The following is an 18,944-nucleotide window of genomic DNA, read 5'->3' as shown; positions in this document are numbered from 1 at the left end:
GTCTGTTGAATTCCTTTACCTCTTCAAGTAATTTAAGGCGTCTAGCTTCTGCAGCTTGAATTTTATCCAAAAGTAGTTGTAATTCAGCTTTTATATTGGATAGCCAACATTCATAGTTTCTTTTCAAAGAACCTACTTTCCATTGCAATATAATACTAGCAATTACAACAAAAAGAATCATTATTAATCGATATAACAGTCTGCTGAAAAGATGAAGGAATGAAAAACAAAACAAATATTACATAAAATTGTTTGTGCTATTGTTGATACAGATTGCACATTAGCTGGAAAAAAAAAAGACAAAATGTTAACTGTCTTCGTGCCAGATAGGCAAAATGTAAGACACTTCCAAGTAAGGAGCTGTGTGGGCACATCCAACAGGCCAGTGGATGAACCACACTTGGCAGCTTGCCTACTTTATGTCAAGGATAGAAATCAGAAAGGTTCAGGGGCAGGAGGAAAAAGAAGAGGTTCAGGCAGAATAGTAATGGAATTACCTACATTCCCCAAAGTGCTAATGAGAGATTTCAAGCTTCTAGGTTCTCAAATTTTTCTCTCCACCACAACATAAAAAAGTTACATATTCGGGGGTAAAAATGTGCAATTCGAATCTTATAAATCATATTAACACCAATGACAATAGTAAAATAAAATAGAGTTAAGTTTTCCAAGCTGCTTCATAGGTGCAAGGTGCAGATCAAAATATTTTACATGGAGCCTCTCATTTACCATTCATGGCAACCTTACAAGACTCCCTACTTTGGGGCACTGTTCATTCAGATAACATGCACTGTTTACAACACAAAGGGACTTCCTTTTCTTTACCATCTCTGACGTTCTCTTTCCAGGTTATCAACCAGGACTTTTATTTGTTTCGCATAGGCTTCCTTTGCTGCTCTAAAAATAAGAAAAAATATATTGGATTTGGCATTTGTGGGAGCTGTTAGAATATATAAAACTGTAATATATGATTCTTATATACAATAAAGTTACTGCCTAATTGGGAGACAAAACAAGTCTTGTGAAACAGCTAAAGACTTTAGTGGCAGATTGATAGAAAGACAATTACATTCTGTGCAAGCACAAACTATGCAAGTATTGAGGTGGGTATTCAAAGATAGAGAACAGATGCAGGAGGGCAGTTGTGGAAAGGTTATTGGAAGTTAATGTTTAATAGAAGGAGGAATGTGGATCGCCACAAGGGAGGTGCAATCTCACTAAGGAAAAGACATCATTATTTGCAAAGACACAGGGGAAAGGAACAGAAAGTCAGTAAGTACTCTTGTGACCAAGGCAGACTTGCTGCAGATGGAGGACAGGAATGGAAAGAACCCCATGACATAGGAGGGGTTAGAGTTAACAACCTGGTGAGGAACTCTGAATTCTAGATTGAGTTTGATTTGATACAATGTTTAATTCAGAAAGTCAATAGAAATTCTTGAACTAGGGGAAAATAGCAATTAAGAATGGAAGATTTGAATCTAAAATGGATGAAAATGTAAAGACTTTAATATAAATATTGGCAGTTTTTTTTTAATCTTTATTCCCTTTTCCCCCATTAAGTGCTTCATACACAGAGGTGACCTGAAGGCCACATAAGGAAAATGTGATTGTTATATCTTTTTAAAAGATAGAAAATATTCACAAATGAAACTTAAACTATGAAATGCTGTTAAACGAACTAGAAACATACTGTGCTCACATTATTTTTCTCTATTTGAAATCACAGTATGGGCTCTCAATTTCTTACCTAAATAAACCTAATTTGCCCCAATGTTACTGATTTTATTTATTTACGTATTTAATTTAATCCACAAAGGAGTTGACTATTTAAAATAAAACAACAGTAATATAAAAAATCCTAAATGGATGCCAATATTGGGCTACAAATTTGGCTCTGAGCTTCCTGGTGACTAGAGTAATGATGACACAATAATTTATTATACATTTACATTATTCATAAAAAAATAAAATCACAATCAACTCAATTCTATTTTCCTGCTTTTTGTAGTAAAGAGTTTATAGCTTGCTATTTATAGTTTCCATTTCTATATTAGAATTTTAAAATCAGGTATAGGCTCACGTGATAAAAAATAGATGTTATTTAACAATATATGGACAAGCAACCAAAAAGCTACACTTCTTGATTTGTCTACATTTCTGTTGGTATGTGTCAAATTTTCATCACCATCTATCTTAGTTTTCTATAAGTTGGTCTCTTCAATGTCTTATATTTAAATTCTTTATCTATGATATCATTCTATTTTTGATAAGCAAACAGAAAAATCTGACTTGTTTTTAAAGGTCTAGTCAAAGTTTTAAATCTTTGTATAACAAAGAACTCCTTGAGTTCACTTTCTTTCATCCTTCTCTAATTGTGTTTTTATAATTCTCACTATTCTTCAGTCACATATCATTCATTAGTTATTGCACGTGTTGTCTTGATCATTGGTCCAACTAAAGTATGATATAAGTTGCTTCATGCCCAATGTTAGTGAGAGGATAAAATGATAGAATATTTACATAGGGTGCAGTGGATAGAGCATCAGACTGGGACGCAGAGGACCCAGGTTCAAAGGCCAGAGGTCCCCGACTTCAGCATGGGTTCACCAGCTTGAGCTTATGGTTGCTGGCTTGAGTGTTGGATCATAGACATGAACCCATGGTCACTGGCTTGAGCACAAAGGTCATTGGCTTGAAGCCCAAGGTTGCTGGCTTGAGCCTAAAATCGCTGGCTTGAGCAAGGGGTCACTCACTCTGTTTGTCAAGGTACATATGAGAAAGCAATTAATAAATAACCAAGATGCTGCAATGAAGAATTGATGCTTCTCATCTCTCTCCCTTCTTGTCTTTCTGTCCCTATCTGTCCCTCTCTCTGTGTCTCTCTCTGTCTCTGCCACACACAAAAAATCTTACTTGGGGCATTTTGTAATAATTATAAAAATAAAATATACATGACCCTCTTTGATCCAATATTTCAACTTCTAGTACTTTTAATAAAGAAATAGTCACATAGGTATACAGAGATCTGTTAATGTTAAGTTTGAAAATTGTTTGTAATATAGAAACAGAAAAAACCAAATGTCCATCAATAGAGTACTGGTTAAATAAAATACAGTATAATCTGCAAAAGGAATACTATGCAGTTAGAGAAAAGAATAAGGTCCTGTGTATGATTTTTTTCTTTACTTTGCTTCAAACTCAATAAGTAAGTGTAAAAATCAGTACCTAGAATTCCCATATATCTTTCACCAACTTTTCTAAATGTTGCAATTTTACCATGTTTTATCATCCTCTCAGATAAAATTTTTCCAGCTTTACTGAGCTATAACTGATATATAGCATGTGTGAGTTACCCAGATATAATTAGAAGTAGAAAAAATCCAATTATAAAAGAGTACAATCCAAATTTCAGGTATATACACACACATATATATTATATATACATACATAAACATATATAGCTAAATATTAATACATATATTAGAAGGCAGGTATAGCAAACTGGTAACAGTAATTATCTCTGTGGGAGAGATTAGCTAACTTTTACTAAGTTACACATTTATATATTTGAATTTGAAAATCAGGTATAGGCATTACTTATCTAATTGGAAAAATTAAAATAGATATTAAAGTGATTTAGAATGGAGGTCAGTGTTGTAATAATGCTTGGGTACATTCTTGTTACCAGACCCCTAACTCACCCATTCTTCATGCCTAGGAACTTGTATAGAACTCAGAACCTGTCTATCATTTCAATGAAAGATTCAATGATAATAGCTTTTCAGGACTGTAAAACAAAGAAAGCTAATTATAAATTTCCTTTTCTATAGTATATTAAAAGTTGACATAGATTTGTTGTTACAATTTATTAAAAAATAAATGCATAGAAGAATGAAGATTAAAAATTTTAAATGTAACAAACATACCGATTAAGTCCAGTAAGTGTGACTAATCCTTCTTCCATATTTTTGATGTCTACTTTTCTTTGGGCTAGAAAGTTTTCTTTATGAGCAATAAATGACAGTTGGTTTTTATTTCTACATGGGAAAAAAAAGCAGAGCTATTATATGTTAAAGGTTTAATTAATCACTTTTAACTCCACAGCATGAGAAAATAAGCCATCAGAAATAAATATTTCAAAATTATTTCAGAAGATTTAGTTCATAAACTATTTACCCAATGAATTAGTAAAAATAGGAACAAAGTTTTCCACTTGTGGTGGCTAAATTTAAATTAATGAAAATTTCCCAAGCCATGAAGAGAACATTAGTTACAATAGTAACCATAAGACAGTAAGAACAGCCCTGTAATATTTTCTCCCTTTCAGTGGGTGTGTCTCTCTTACATTTGTCAATTCTGCCATGTTCTTTTGTAAAGGTAAAGGAGTCAATCAGACCAATTTGTAATACTGGCTCTACATCTTCTCAAGAGTGTGATCTTGAAAAGAAACTTGCCTTGTTAATAAGCCTCTGTTTCCCCACCCATAAAATGGGATTACAATACTTCTCTCACAGGGTATAAACAACATACAGCCATTTTTATAAAAAGTGATTATTTTTTGTCTCCAACATGCAGAAAGAATATTAGAAAGATTATGGTGTTGTTCACATTTCCAGACATTTATAAGAATGTACCTATAACAAAAAGTACTTTATCTAAGTATCCTGTCTTCTTCAAAACTACCATGGACTAAATGTGTCCTCCACAAACTCATGTGTTGAAACTTTAACCAACAGTGTGATGATGGCATTTGAAGACGGGGTCTTTAGGAGAAGATTAAGTTTAGATGAGGTCAAGAGGGTGAGGTCCTCATGAAGAGATTAGCATCCTCAAAAGAAGAGACACCAGCATGCTTGTTCTGTCTCTCTTTCCGCATGAGGACACAGTGAGAAAGCGGGCATCTACCGGCTTGGAAGACAGCTCTCACCAGAATGACTATCCTGGCATCCTGATCTGGGATATCTAGTCTCTAGAACTGTGAGAAATAAATTTCTGTTGTTTAACCCACCCAGTTTAAGGTATTTTGTTATAACAACCCAAGCTGAACAAGACAAAAAAAAAAAAAAAAAGGTGGTAAATGTTTTAGTGTTACAATTATTTGTCATCAGTACATTTTTATGTTTCAAACTGATAGCTTAGCATTGACCTGAGAAAAGTCTTTGCCTGAATAATATGAACAGTATTATTATCAGTAGGTTGTTCAATGGGATGAGATAAATGATTTCAACAACTTTCTGTAGTTTAAGTGCAACAACTCTGACCATAAACTCAGCTTTACAGTAAGTGGGTCTGGACACTGTAATTACATGTTCATGAGATCTAACTGGAAGTGTAGTGATGGATTATTACTTACATGATTTATACTTGTAAAATGTTATTCTGTGGTGTTCATTGTGAAGGCATTAGTGAATGTCCACAACCTGCTAAGCAATGTATAAGATTTTGGAGAAATAGTGCTGAGTCAGACAGAGCAACTGCCCTCATCTGCTCACAGGTCAGGACATAGGGATTTATACCCAGTAGATTACAATGCAGTAACTGAAGAAAAGAAATGACATTAGAAGGATGTTTCAGAAGGATTATTCTAGTGGAAGGGAAGTAGAAAAGATAAAGGTGGTAAAGCAGAAAGTGGGAAGAACTTTTAAGGGGTAAGCCAAGCCAAAGAGACTGAAAGGGGTGAAATGAATGAAGTTGGAGAGAAGGATAAGATATATTTGAAAACTATCTGGGAGGTGGAATTGACAAGTCATAGTGGGTAAGTGGAGTTCAGTGAGTAGTAAAAGACAGGGATTTCCTTGAATAATTTCCCAGTCTCTAACATAGAGACTGGTGTCAGTGGCCAGACCCTTCCGTGAGATAGGGCTGTAGAGGTACAGAGCCAGTTTCTGACGCTGTCGATCTCATAGTTTCTCTAGCTTGCCTGGTAGGGTAAAAGTCTGGTTATTTTTTCAAGAGTCTAGTAAAGAAGTAAAATTAATGCACTTCAAGTCTGTGCATTCAATCTGACCCATATGAGGGAAGTATTATTCAGTGTTATAGAGACAGATTAGGAGTGTGTTTATTATTAGGTAAAGAATATTTTTACTATTGTCAATAGATTTTAAAACTTAGATACGCGGCCCTGGCCGGTTGGCTCAGCGGTAGAGCGTCGGCCTGGCGTGCTGGCGTGCGGGGGACCCAGGTTCGATTCCCAGCCAGGGCACATAGGAGAAGCACCCATTTGCTTCTCCATCCCCCCCCTCCTTCCTCTCTGTCTCTCTCTCCCCTCCCGCAGCCGAGGCTCCATTGGAGCAAAGATGGCTCGGGCGCTGGGGATGGTTCCTTAGCCTCTGCCCCAGGCGCTAGAGTGGCTCTGGTCGCGGCAGAGCATCGCCCCCTGGTGGGCAGAGCATTGCCCCCTGGTGGGCGTGCTGGGTGGATCCCGGTCGGGCGCATGCGGGAGTCTGTCTGACTGTCTCTCCCCGTTTCCAGCTTCAGAAAAAATACAAGGAAAAAAACCAAAAAAAAACCTTAGATACTTGTAAGTGAAGAGTTACCACTTTGATAGCAAGGAAGCACCCCACGACTAAGGCATGTGGATTCATGCACGGATCATGAACAGAAACATACTCGTCATGAATTTTCTTATACTGCATAAAAACTTTATCCTCCTCCTGCAAGACAATCTTATGTTGTCTGGTAAGAGTGTACAATTTATCTTGTAGATCTTTGTTTTCTAATTGATCTTTGTATAGTTTTTCAGCAATCTAGGGGGAAAAAAAAGTAATTGAAGTAGGAAGACTTGTATCACAGTTTCTCTGAGGGGAGGCAGGGTCAGGTGGGCAACTCTCTAAAGCACTGAGTATATTGCTTACCTCACAATGACTATGTCACAAAAGTGGAGTGATTTAATTCTATATCAAATATGCAGTTATACATTTTGGAGCCTCTTCCATAAATTATTACAAAAGTATAGAAAGATGGTAAACACTGATGCAAAAAACCACAGAGTAATAATTCATAGTGAAATAAGAATTAGGATTAATAAACTGGGATCATTCCATTCAGGATATATATCTTTTTTTCCCCTGAAAATAAACTACATACACTGGGGAAGTAAAGTATGACATCAACAGAAGCTCTTGCTCAAACCCTCTTTCACTGCATGTTACTTCTTGTTAAATATTTCTATTTAAGGACAAAGAAAGAGTACTCATTAGTGTTCTGAAGGAGGTAAAAACTTTGTGTTTAAATATTTCTACTGTATTGCATCAAACAAGGTGGAAAAGATAGCTTTAGTATCAATGGTGGGCTGAATAGCTCAAAATAAGCCTCTGGCTGAGGAGCGCTAAAGCAGCTGGATGAAAACTTTTTTTTTTTAACTGTTGAAGAACTAACAAGATAATGAGGATCTACTGGGCCTACCTCTACGAGAAAGCAAGAATCCATAGTGTAAGGCTAGCACTAAAAAGTCCTTTTACTTTTTACCCTTAGGACGTTTACAGATACAGAAGAAATCACCTGAAAACTGAGTTTTGGTTCTGACATGACAAAGGGGACAAAAATAAAAATTTAGAGCTCATCCAAATGTTTAGTCTGATAAACCTCCCATTGTATGAGTCTGGGGTCCCAAAGAGCTTCAGCCTCTGGTGAGGGAGGACTTGGAAGCTAATAAGCCATGGTCCATGATCCTAAAGGAACCCAAAGGTAAGATTAAGGTGGTCTGGGATGGGTGTGCATGTATGTTTGTATATATACATAAATAAATTGGGTCATATTATGTGTAATGCTTGATATTCTATTTGTCACGCAATAATATATTATGACATTTAATTCTGTTAAAATTTAATTATTTTCCCTATAATTGTTCACCTATCATAATAAATGCTTCATGGAATATCTTGTGGAGAAATCTTGGTTTACCCCCATGATTATGTATTTAATATATCCTATTTCTTTTAATCTAAGTTTTAAAATGGCTAGTGAATTCTCCTGGGGGCCAGATCTGTCTGAAATATATATTTCACCAACGTTGTTAAGTACGATACAGGTTGCTATGCTTCACAGGTATCACACAACGGCAAGAAGCTCCTTATTTTTCTAATTAATTCACATGAAAAATGTCCATTAGTCATGGATAGTCTTAATGTAAAATAACTACATCCCACATGAAAAGTTAAAAAATGATTCATCTTCATAGAGACAATTTTTGCCCTTTTACATACTTAAAGTACTATGGGAGGAAATAAAATCTTTAAATCAATAATGATGAATAATCATGATTATTATTAGTTAATGAAAAATCTACTCTTGGAAAATATCACATTTCTCACATTTAAATTATTAACTAAAAATAAAATCTAATTATAACCTAAAAGTCATCATTTTTGTCTTCCTACCTCCTTTATCCTCTGCAGTAAGTCATTCTTTTCAGCATTAGATGCCTCTTCCAGTGCTTCCTTGCTTTTCAAAAAGAAATTCCTATGAACAAAGGAAGTCAAACAAATTCATATGAAGACATGTTTTTCAGCAAAGCCACATCGCCCTATGGAACATATTTATTTATATAGCCAACATAATAGAAGATGTTACTTTTTGGAATTGATGAATGAATGCTTTATTATTGTACTCAGTCATTTAAGAAGCAATTACTGAACAGCTGCACTTTGCAGATGTCATAGGTATTAGAGACACAGTACAGGCAAAGTACCCATTCTCATAAAAGTTGCACCCATGTAGAGTGGTCAGAACATAAGCGAGTTATCAAAAAATAAATAATATACTTCAGATAGTGTTAAGTGCTCCAAAGAACACAAAGTGGGTAAAGGAGAAAGAAATCCCGAGAGAGGGGATGCTACTTTTCAACAGGGAAGAAAGACCTCTTGGAATGACTTGTAGAAAACCTAAACAATGAGAAGGAACCAGGTATGTGAAGATCTGAAGGAAGAGCGTATCAGGTAGCAGAAAGAGCAGGTGACAGTATCCTGAGACAGAAACAATCTTGGTGTGTTTTACAAAGAGAGGGGTATAACAAGGCTGGAGAGATAGGCAGAGACTAGATTATATAGGGTCTTGGGGACAAAGTAGAAGTTCAGATTTTATTCTAAAAGAAACCAGGGACAGATTTTTAAAGCAGAGGAGTCCACATGAACCAATTTAAATTTTGTAAAGATAACTCTGGCTACTTAGTGGAGAAAAACAGTATAGGAAAACAAACCATGGAGAAGGCTATGACAGTAATCCAGAAGAGGTAACGGTGGAGGTGGTGAGAAATAGTTGGATTCGGGATATATTCTGAAGATGAAGGCAACAGGACACGCTTTTGGAGGTGGCTGGAGTTAGAGTTGGGTTGGGTTAGGCAGTGATGAAAAGAGGCATGGTAGATGATGATTCTATGTTTGGTTGTATTAACTAGGTAAATGGTGACATGGGAGGCTGAAGGAAGAGCTGTTTCAGTGAGTTGGAGGATTAAGAATTTCTTTTAGAATGTGTTATATTTGAGATATTTCAAAAAAGCCTTCAAATGGAGAGGGGAAATAAGCTGTAAAGGATATGCATTTAGAGGTCACGGTTGGATATGTAAATTTGGAAGTCACTGAGATACAGAAGGAATTTAAAGCCACGAGGCTGGAGGAAATCATGTATGGAGAGTGTGAATGGAGAATCTAGATTCTAGAGTCAGAAAGAACTTTGAAACAAGTGAAAAGTCAAGAGAAAAAAGAAGTAGGGTAGTGAGTGAAATAAGAGAGTGTGATGTTTGGCAAACCAGGTGAAGAAAGCGTTTTCAGAAGGTGGAAGTGATTACCTACATCAAATTCCATGAAGAATTCAAGAACTTTAAAGAATAGATTAGATCACTAAAGTTTGACAGGATGAAAGTCATTGGTAATTTTGACAATTTTGAAACCACTTCAGCCCTTCTAAAAAGCATCTATAATTTTTATAGTCTCCCACACTGTAATGGCATTATATACTCTCGGTCACAAATTGGGTGTCATTTGCATACAACATTTAGCTTCTAACACCCCACTTCCAGGGTGTTAAAAACCAGCCCAATGGCAAAGAAAGATTATAATAATTTAGAAAGGTAGGCACTGATTCACCTTTATTTTGCAAACACATTATGCTGAATATCAATAATAATTTAAAAACAACGATTAAACTATTAATATCTCTCCTAGACTTGTGGAGCATTTGAAGCACTCTTAACTGTCTAAATATAGAATTTTCTCCGGGTTATGGGATTTTTTGTTTTTCCTCAATATTTTGACCTCAAAATAGGTAATGAGCTTGTAGGTTAAAGATTTCAGGGGGTGAAAAAAATTTTTTTCTTTTTTATTCAGGGAGAGGAGAGGAGGCAGAGACAGACACCCATGTGCACCCCAACTGGGATCCACCTGGTAAGCCCACCAGGGGGTGATGCTCTGCCCATCTGGGGCCCTTGCTCCATTGATCAGCAACTGAGCTCTTAGCACCTTAGGCCATGGAGCCGTCCTCAGTGCCCGGGCCAACTCGCTCCAATCGAGCCACGGCTGCAGGGGAAGGGGTGAGAGAAGCGAGAGGGGGAGGAATGGAGAAGCAGGTGCTTCTTCTCTGTGCCCCGACCAGGAGTCAAACTCAGGACTTCCGCACACTGGGCCAACGCTCTACCACTGAGCCAACATGATGCCAGGGCCTCATAGGGTGAAAATTAAGGCTCGTAGATTAAGATCTTCCTATTGGAAGATGAGCTATCCAAATTATTTGAGTTTCTTATATAATTTATTCTTAAAGAATCTTAGAAAACAACGCTGTTTGGTTCTTGAAATTCACCAGGCAAGAATAAGAACTAGGCTCCCTTTTCCTACCTCCATAGATAGAGAAAATAAACTAGGTGAGAAATTTTTAAAAATGCAGAGAATTTTTTTTTAATTTGCCAAGGAAAAAAGTAAAGTTTTATTAATAATAAGGGGTAACCTATATTCTCAATCACCAAATTAGTCAAAAGCACTTTTCCTCAGTGAGATTTCAATGAAATAAAAACCGTTGAAAAGCTGGGGTTGAAAAAAAAAAAACAAACCCAAAGATGAACCATTATAAATGGAAGATCTATGAAACCCTTATTTTCTTCTTGAATATTTATTTAAAACTAGTTAGCTAACATGAAAAATGTTTATAAATAAAACTTCATCAGTGTAGCAGGATTTTTAATCATAACTTCTAGAAATAATTTAAGAGCTAATCTTGACCTTCCGCTATGATTCTTTGCCTACTTTTTCTTTAAAACATGTATAGATTAAAACCACTGGATGACTTTCAAAGAAATAGATTTTTTATTCTGCGTGTGAATTGTGATAATACTTGAGTTTTCTTATTTTAAATCTGGTACTGAGTGCAAAGCTTATTGCCTATTTTATGGACCAAGGATGACAATTATTGTACTCTGCAATTGCAGTTTTAGAAGATAATTTGAATTGAAAAACATTCAAACCTGTGTATGTAGAAATGAGCTGCCATATTATAACAGGATTTCACACATGAAGTTACTTGTCCTTTGAAGAATCCGGCAGTTCACAGTCTGTCTTTTAAACTGTCTTTTAAAGTGACCCTGGGGGTAGGCCCCGAAACCATATTTATATTACAAGATCCCACCTTCTGGTCCAGACCTGAGCCAAACAGCTTTTGATGGGCAATCTGGAAATTCTCCTGGAAGAGAGTATCTTGGCCAGTCTCTAAAGATAGATGGGCCTGTGACAGGTAAACTCAGAGAGTTTGGAATGGCCAGGCTTAGCCAGGGGCTCACCAGGAGGAGACACAACATGTAGATAAAGAGAAAAGGATGAAACCCTTTTGCAAAAGGAAAAGAGACTGGGGGCCTTGGGATGGACTAGAAAATTGCCTTAAGTTTCTTGTTCCAGTTCCACAGGTAAAAGTTTTTGCTCTGAGGCTTCCTTGTATTTTCTCAATAAATTTAGAAGTCTCCCTTGGCTGAGAACAAGCACTGTAACTGTGTGGGCAGGTGAGTTTGCAGCATTGTGTGGGCCTCACTAAAATAAAAGGCCTTCCCGGGGCATATCTGTTGGCAGGGAGTCAGGAACTAAAGTGGGAATAACATGCATCACAGAGTCCCTTCCATTTCCTAAGCTGACTGCATCATTCTCAATATTTTCTCTTTATGTCCTGGAAGACTGATTAATTTCTAAATAAAGATGTGCTTTTATAAAGCTGACAGTCACACAAATTTTGTAAATGAAAAGATTATGATTTTCATCTAATAAATTATTTATTTATTTTCTGAAGTGAGAAGCGGCGAGGCAGAGAGACAGACTCCCGCATGTACCCGACATTGATCCACCCAGCATGCCCACCAAGGGGTGATGCTCTGCCCATCTGGGGTGTTGCTCTGTTGCAACCGGAGACATTCTAGCACCTGAGGTGGAGGCCGTGGAGCCATCCTCACTACCTGGGCCAACTTTGCTCCAATGGAGCCTTGGCTGCAGGAGGGGAAGAGAGAGACAGAGAAAAAGGAGAGGGGGTGGGGGTGGAGAAGCAGATGGGTGCTTCTCCTGTGTGCCCTGGCCAGGAATCGAACCCAAGACTTCTACATGCCAGGTTGACACTCTATCACTGAGCCAACTGGCCAGGGCAATAAATTATTTTTAAGTGAAAGAAAAATAACATCTAGAAATGCTTCAGTAAAAATAAAGTATCATACTTACTTTTTATCCTCCAAAATACAACAGGCTTTCTCTAGTTCTTCGATCTGTTGTTTCATATCTCTTATTGATTCATGTAGCTGTGCTATCTCTAAGTTGTGATCACTAAGAACCTTTTGAAAGAATTTTCAAAATTATGGCATTCAATCATTGTCAAATAATTCATGACAGCAGTTCAAATCACTAAATATTCATGCGTCACCTATTCAACTTATAATTGGAGGTACCCTTTAGTTAAAATAAAAGCAGTCATTATAATTGTTTCTTCAAATTACAACCTTGGACAGAAATAATTTTGAAATCATCAGAAAAGATAAACAAAATTTGGGAGGAAGAGCAACCAAATATAGCAGCAAGGATGTGAAAACTATAAAAACAACTTTCAAGACATTTCTTGACTATCATTTAAAAAAATAAACAAATCTATATTTTCATAATCATCTTCAAAATGTTACTCCAGGATAGTAGAATGAGTATTATAAACTAGTCATAGTTTACAATATGTGACAGCTCCCCAAAACTATTTCTTTCTCTAAAGCACCCACATGACTAAACTTCTGGGCCATAACTAGTTCCAAAGTAACAAGGGTCTGAAATCCTGGGAATGCCATCAAAAATTGGCAGAATGTCTGAAGGACAATGACCAATGATCAGGATTAATGACTAAATGTTGAAGGCCACCAGGCTTCTGACATTGGTTACCTCTAGCCCTCAGTTTTCTCTGGCCTGGATATGTAGGTCACCTTGAGAATCACATACCTTGATTCTTTTCTGCCAACATGACATCAGCTTAAGCAGGCTGAAAAATTTTTTAAACTGAAAGTACCACATGAGAAATAATCTGATATTTCTTATTGTCTCAGTCCATAGCCAAAACAGTGTTTTCTGATCTTGGGCAATAACAGCAGCAAGTTTTACCAAACACAACGCTCTCAGCTAAGAGCCATGTAGGCATGACCTTACTTGATCTCCAAAGTCCTTTGAAATAAGCAATAATATTACCCCATTTCGTATGTTGAGAAAACTTTAGGCAAGTAAAACGAAAACTTGAACCCAGGTCTCTGTGACACTCAAATTTTTGCTTTAATCACTATTCTCAGCCCTGGCCAGTGGCTCAGTGGATAGAGTGTCGACCCAGCATATGGATGTCCCGGGTAAGATTCCCAGGCAGGGCACACAGGAGAAGCTTCTGCTTCTCTCTCCACCCGTCTCCCTCTCCTCTCCCTCTTCCCCTTCCATAACTAGTGGCTCAGTTGGTTCTAATATGGTTGGGCACTGAGGATAGCTCCATTGGAGCATGTTAGCCTCAGACATTAAAAATAGCTCAGTACTCTCAGCATTGGCTGCAGACAGGGGTTGCCGGGTGAATCTGCAACCACCTGGAGTCTGCGAAGTCTGCCTCACTATCTCCCCTCTTTTCACCTAAATTAATTAATTAATTAATTAAGAAACCCCATTATTCTTCACTGGTAAGGTGGAGTGAGCATTAGCAGGCTAGATTGGAGTGAAGAAAAAGGACACCATCAAGCCTTGTCTAATTTGGCCTTAGAAATATTTGGAGTACAGATTAAAAAACATGTACTTCATTTTCCCAAGCTAGGATTGGGAGGGCACATGGTATATGATTTATGAGGGCCAAACTAGAGATATGAACTTAGATATGCAAATAAAATCTGATTTATACAACTCCTATGTTCTCTTTTGAGTCTACCCTGACTCATATCCCCTTACTATGTTGATATTTCAAAAAATAGATAATGATATTTTTAAATGCACACATTTGGTGAAAAAATTTATTTTACTTATGTTTTGTAATTGGATTTAATAACTGATATTAACTGAAATTATCAGAACCGTCCTATAAAAAGTATAATAGCATTAACTGTTATAGTAATATAATGTTATAGTAATTAAATATATAGAAATATAAAAATATAGAAGACATAAGTAATTAAGATATTTTATATAATATTTAAATTAATTAAAGAAGTTAAAGATACGCTGTCTGGATAAGAATTAATATAGTGTGTGCAGATGTGATAAACAGACTGACTTTTGAGCAGGGCCCTGTTAGTGAGTGTGTGAAGTTATACATAGATAAGAAGTGGCTTGATGTCAAACTCTGTAAGTTAACATAAACAAGAAACTTCCCTAGGAACATTTAAAAAGTGGCTTGATGTGACATTTCAGTAGATTAACATAAAAAGGAGTCCCTGTGGGGAACTCCCAAAAAGGTGGTTTGAGGTGATAATTCTGTAGATTGACACCTGTTAGAAGACGTTGGCCAGAAAAAGTACTAAAACTGAGGGGCCCCCTGCTGCAGTAGTCGCCCAGACTCACTCGAACCTGAACACCTGAAAGTGAACTGTCTCAACACTGCTCTGAGCTCTGACCAAAGACAGCTGAGAGGAGCTGTCTTAAACTGTACCCGACGGGGCCCCCTTAAGCTGTACCCAGGCACGCCAAAAGGATTTGTGAGTAATAAACTGCCTGTGTGACTCTTGCAACTAAGTTTGTGTGTCGGTCTCGTGTCTTTCCTCCGGAGGCAGTTAGTGTCGGCACTGATAAGTAGAATCCTCATAGCTGCCTCAAGAGTAGTATGAAAGAGACTGCCAGCCCTGCGGATAAGCAGCAGGAGTGTCCCACAGCACAGGAAAGTCGAGTCAGGGCTCTAGTGGGACAACTAAGCAGTCTGATAAGAAGTGTAATGTTTCACTATTACTGTTGCCTCATATAGAGTTTTACACATATTTTTCAGTACAGATAGAAGAGATACCTACAGATAGAAGAAATAAAGACTCAATTCAACTAATTGTGATAGAAGATTAACAGGCAATTCTGGCCCTGGCCGGTTGGCTCAGTGGTAGAGCGTCGGCCTGGCGTGCGGGGGACCCGGGTTCGATTCCCGGCCAGGGCACATAGCAGAAGCGCTCATTTGCTTCTCCACCCCCCCTCCTTCCTCTCTGTCTCTCTCTTCCCCTCCCGCAGCCAAGGCTCCATTGGAGCAAAGATGGCCCGGGCACTGGGGATGGCTCCTTGGCCTCTGCCCCAGGCGCTAGAGTGGCTCTGGTCGCGCAGAGTGACGCCCCGGAGGGGCAGAGCATCGCCCCCTGGGCAGAGCGTCGCCCCTGGTGGGCGTGCCGGGTGGATCCCGGACCGGCGCATGCGGGGTCTGTCTGACTGCCTCCCCATTTCCAACTTCAGAAAAAAAAAATAAATAAGGATGATGTTCACAAAATAGTTAACATAGTACAGACTTTCACTTAATGTTATTAGTTTTAAAAAATAGAACTGTAAGCCCTGACTGGTTGGCTCAGTGGTACAACATCAGCCTGGCATGTGGAAGTCCCAAGTTTGATTCCTGGTCAGGGCACACAGGAGAAGTGCCCATCTGCTTCTCCACGCTTCTCCCTCTCCCTTCTCTCTATTTCTTTCTTCCCCTCCCACAGCCAAGGCTCCACTGTAGCAAGTTGGCCCCGGGTGCTGAGGATGGCTCCATGGCCTCTGCCTCAGGTGCTACATGGCTCTGGTTGCAATGGAGCGATGCCCCAGATGGGCAGAGCATCACCCCCTAGAGGGCTTGTGGGGTGGGTCCCAGTCAGGCACATGCGGGAGTCTGTCTCTGCCTCCTCACTTCTTAAGAAAAAAAAAAAAAAGAACTGTAGAGTTTTGAAGTATTTTCCAATTCATATAAACAGTCTTCTTTCCATATTCATGCTCCTGTACCTAATACAAATAGAGAACTGAAATTCCGTTTTCTCATCACATATTCAGAATTAAGGTATCTGCCCATGGTTACTCATTTTGTTATGTAAAATAAAGCAATATCACAGAAATGTTATGTATGGTTCTGTATGCATTTGGTTGGTTCTGTGTACATTTAAAAAAATCATTTTTACATTATTATGGCCCATTAGCTGTAATTTGTACCTAAGGCATGCTAAACTTCCTTCTTCCCACTTATTCCTGAAGAAAACGAATGTACTATCAATATAACACTTTAGATGAAGTATCAGAAAATATTAAACATGACAAAAATATTCTCCCAGAATGACAGGAAAGTAAATTAAAATCAACTCCTTTTTTTATAAACACCTGTTACCGGTTATAATAAAAGTAGGTATTGAGGTGCCTGGGTCAGGCTTGAAAAACAGTTTATTCTTTCTTACCACTGTGTGAGTAGTAACTGTTTCTTTAATTTCTGTCTCTGTAAGCCTTAATTTATCCAATCCTTTCTTCTTTCCATAAGTGTCCTGTCTTTTAAATTCACAGAGTTTTCTATATTCATCAATCTGTAGTGATAAATATAAACCAATCAAAAAACTTATGAGAACAAAGTTTAGAAAATATTTTTTTATTATGTCAGCCTAATTCATATTCAATCTAAGTACAGTATACCAATTGCCACTGTAACAATTCATTAGAAAAATACCATAGCAATAATTACAAGATTTATAGTATGCTATGCAGATTAGGAGAGTCAAAGAAAGGAATAAAGAATCATCTGGAAACCTAATTTTACATTATTTACTGGGAAACAAAACAGACAAAAGACAGAGTAAATAAAATCACCGAAGACAGTGCAGCTTACAATTCTGGACAAATTCTTACCACTTTACAAATATATTCTCATCACTTGTCAGAATATGAAGTAAGTTGCTCTCTTATTGAAATCAAACACATCAATAGACTTTTCTGGCAAAATGAATTATCAAGCAAAGGTAACTATTAGAGTAGTAAGGCCTGAGAAAGTATATTCAATTCTATATTAAACAATTATGAAAACATTTTGGCTGGCTTTCCTTTAAAGCCACCAGCCAAGTCCCCCAAAGTGGCTAATCTGAATAAATGTGATTATTATTATCAAATCATCTCTACACCAGAACACAGCTGAAAGAAATGTTATGATTAACAAATTTTGATGAAAATTGCAATTCTATGTTAATGCTTTGCCTTAAGCTCCCTCCCAAGGTCTTGCAACTATAGAAATGATATTAGCAAAAAGTATTTTGTTTTGGGCTAGGGAAGATCTTAGGGGTTGAAGATACTCTGATACCTGTAATAGTTTTTCCTTTTTCGTAGTAAGTAAAGGGAATTAACAGGCTGTTACCACGGCCTATCACCTGCCTTGAGTGAACATTGGTGGTTGACTCCTTTGTATCCACTTCAATTAGTCTAGCCCTCCGAGACACAGTATTCTTTTAGGGCCCATTATTGATTATTGTACTGGGGTGGGTGATCAGACATGGCAAGAAGACTTGTGGTCCTTGGTTAGGAAAGGCTTTCCTATTCATACTTGAATAAGGAAACAGAGTCTAGTTGTCACTGGCAGCCATCCTATGACCATGATGGAAACCGGTCTTCAGATGAAGGATGGAGGAGAGGAGGGACGAGCCACAGAATTAACTAGTTCTGGACACTGCTCTACACTGGGAATTCCTACAGCGTGAGATAACAAATGTCATACTGGCCAAGCCAGTTTGAGTCAGGGCTTCACCATTTGCATCTGAAGGTATCCTAACTGGTGTCATTTTCCAGGGGGATCACCACACTAACTGTGGGCCAATTTGGCCACCATTCATTTAGGCATTGCTTATGGCTACTTTCTGCTACAGTGGCGGAGTTGGGCGGTTCATAGCCCAGAAGCCCCAAATTTACTATCTGACCCCTTGTAGAAACTGTTTGTAGACCCTGAGATAGACTATTCACATAAGGAATAACCTGTTTGCAAATTCCCTATTTTAAGCTCCCCGTGATTCCTTTCTTGCAATTTCACATTTACGTTAAAGAAGAGAAGGGGAGATAAACTTCCCCAGAGGGCTTAAAATGAAGTTAAAACTCATTCCTTCAATGAAGTAATGTTATAGAGTGGCTCCAGGTGTGGGGCGTGCTAAGGCGCTGTTGGCAGTGCTGGGATACAGCAGCGAAGGGTACAGAAATCCCTGCCCTGGGGACCTTCCTTCTGGCAGACCTGATGCCATCACTGATGGACCAATGAGGTTCCAGGGGAAGTAAAAAAAGGGCCAAGGCTCCCCACTCCTCACCCCCACTCAGCTGTGCCCACACAGACACACCCCGCGCCTGGCCCCTGGAACTGAAGTGAGCCGCGGCAGCCCAGCGCGCCCGGGGGTCTGGAGTGCTCAGAGAACAGAAGGGGGCTGGGACAGCGGGTGAACCCAGCGCTACTCGGCATCACTGTCAACAGCCATGAAAACGGTAAGACTTTTGGTCTTTGTTGTCCTGAGATTTCCATTTTCCCGTGATAAC

At 38.2% G+C, this 18,944-nt stretch overlaps 1 protein-coding gene across 1 annotated transcript in view; it reads right to left on the bottom strand.

Moving 5' to 3' along the window:
* CCDC175 (coiled-coil domain containing 175) overlaps positions 1-18,944 on the bottom strand; it is a 68,113-nt gene that overhangs the window by 32,426 nt on the left and 16,743 nt on the right. Inside the window, exons 6-12 of the mRNA XM_066274189.1 lie at positions 16,847-16,969; positions 12,681-12,790; positions 8,382-8,463; positions 6,613-6,749; positions 3,930-4,040; positions 826-897; positions 20-155 (exon numbers count right to left, since the gene is read on the bottom strand). Of these exons, the coding sequence (XP_066130286.1) occupies positions 20-155; positions 826-897; positions 3,930-4,040; positions 6,613-6,749; positions 8,382-8,463; positions 12,681-12,790; positions 16,847-16,969 (771 nt within the window). The remainder of the gene's footprint in view (positions 1-19; positions 156-825; positions 898-3,929; positions 4,041-6,612; positions 6,750-8,381; positions 8,464-12,680; positions 12,791-16,846; positions 16,970-18,944) is intronic.

This window comes from Saccopteryx bilineata, chromosome 4 (assembly GCF_036850765.1).
Source record: "Saccopteryx bilineata isolate mSacBil1 chromosome 4, mSacBil1_pri_phased_curated, whole genome shotgun sequence".
Classification (NCBI taxonomy): Eukaryota; Metazoa; Chordata; class Mammalia; order Chiroptera; family Emballonuridae; genus Saccopteryx; species Saccopteryx bilineata.
The sequence above is the reverse complement of the archived record's forward strand: the minus strand, read 5'-3'. Positions and strand labels throughout refer to the sequence as shown.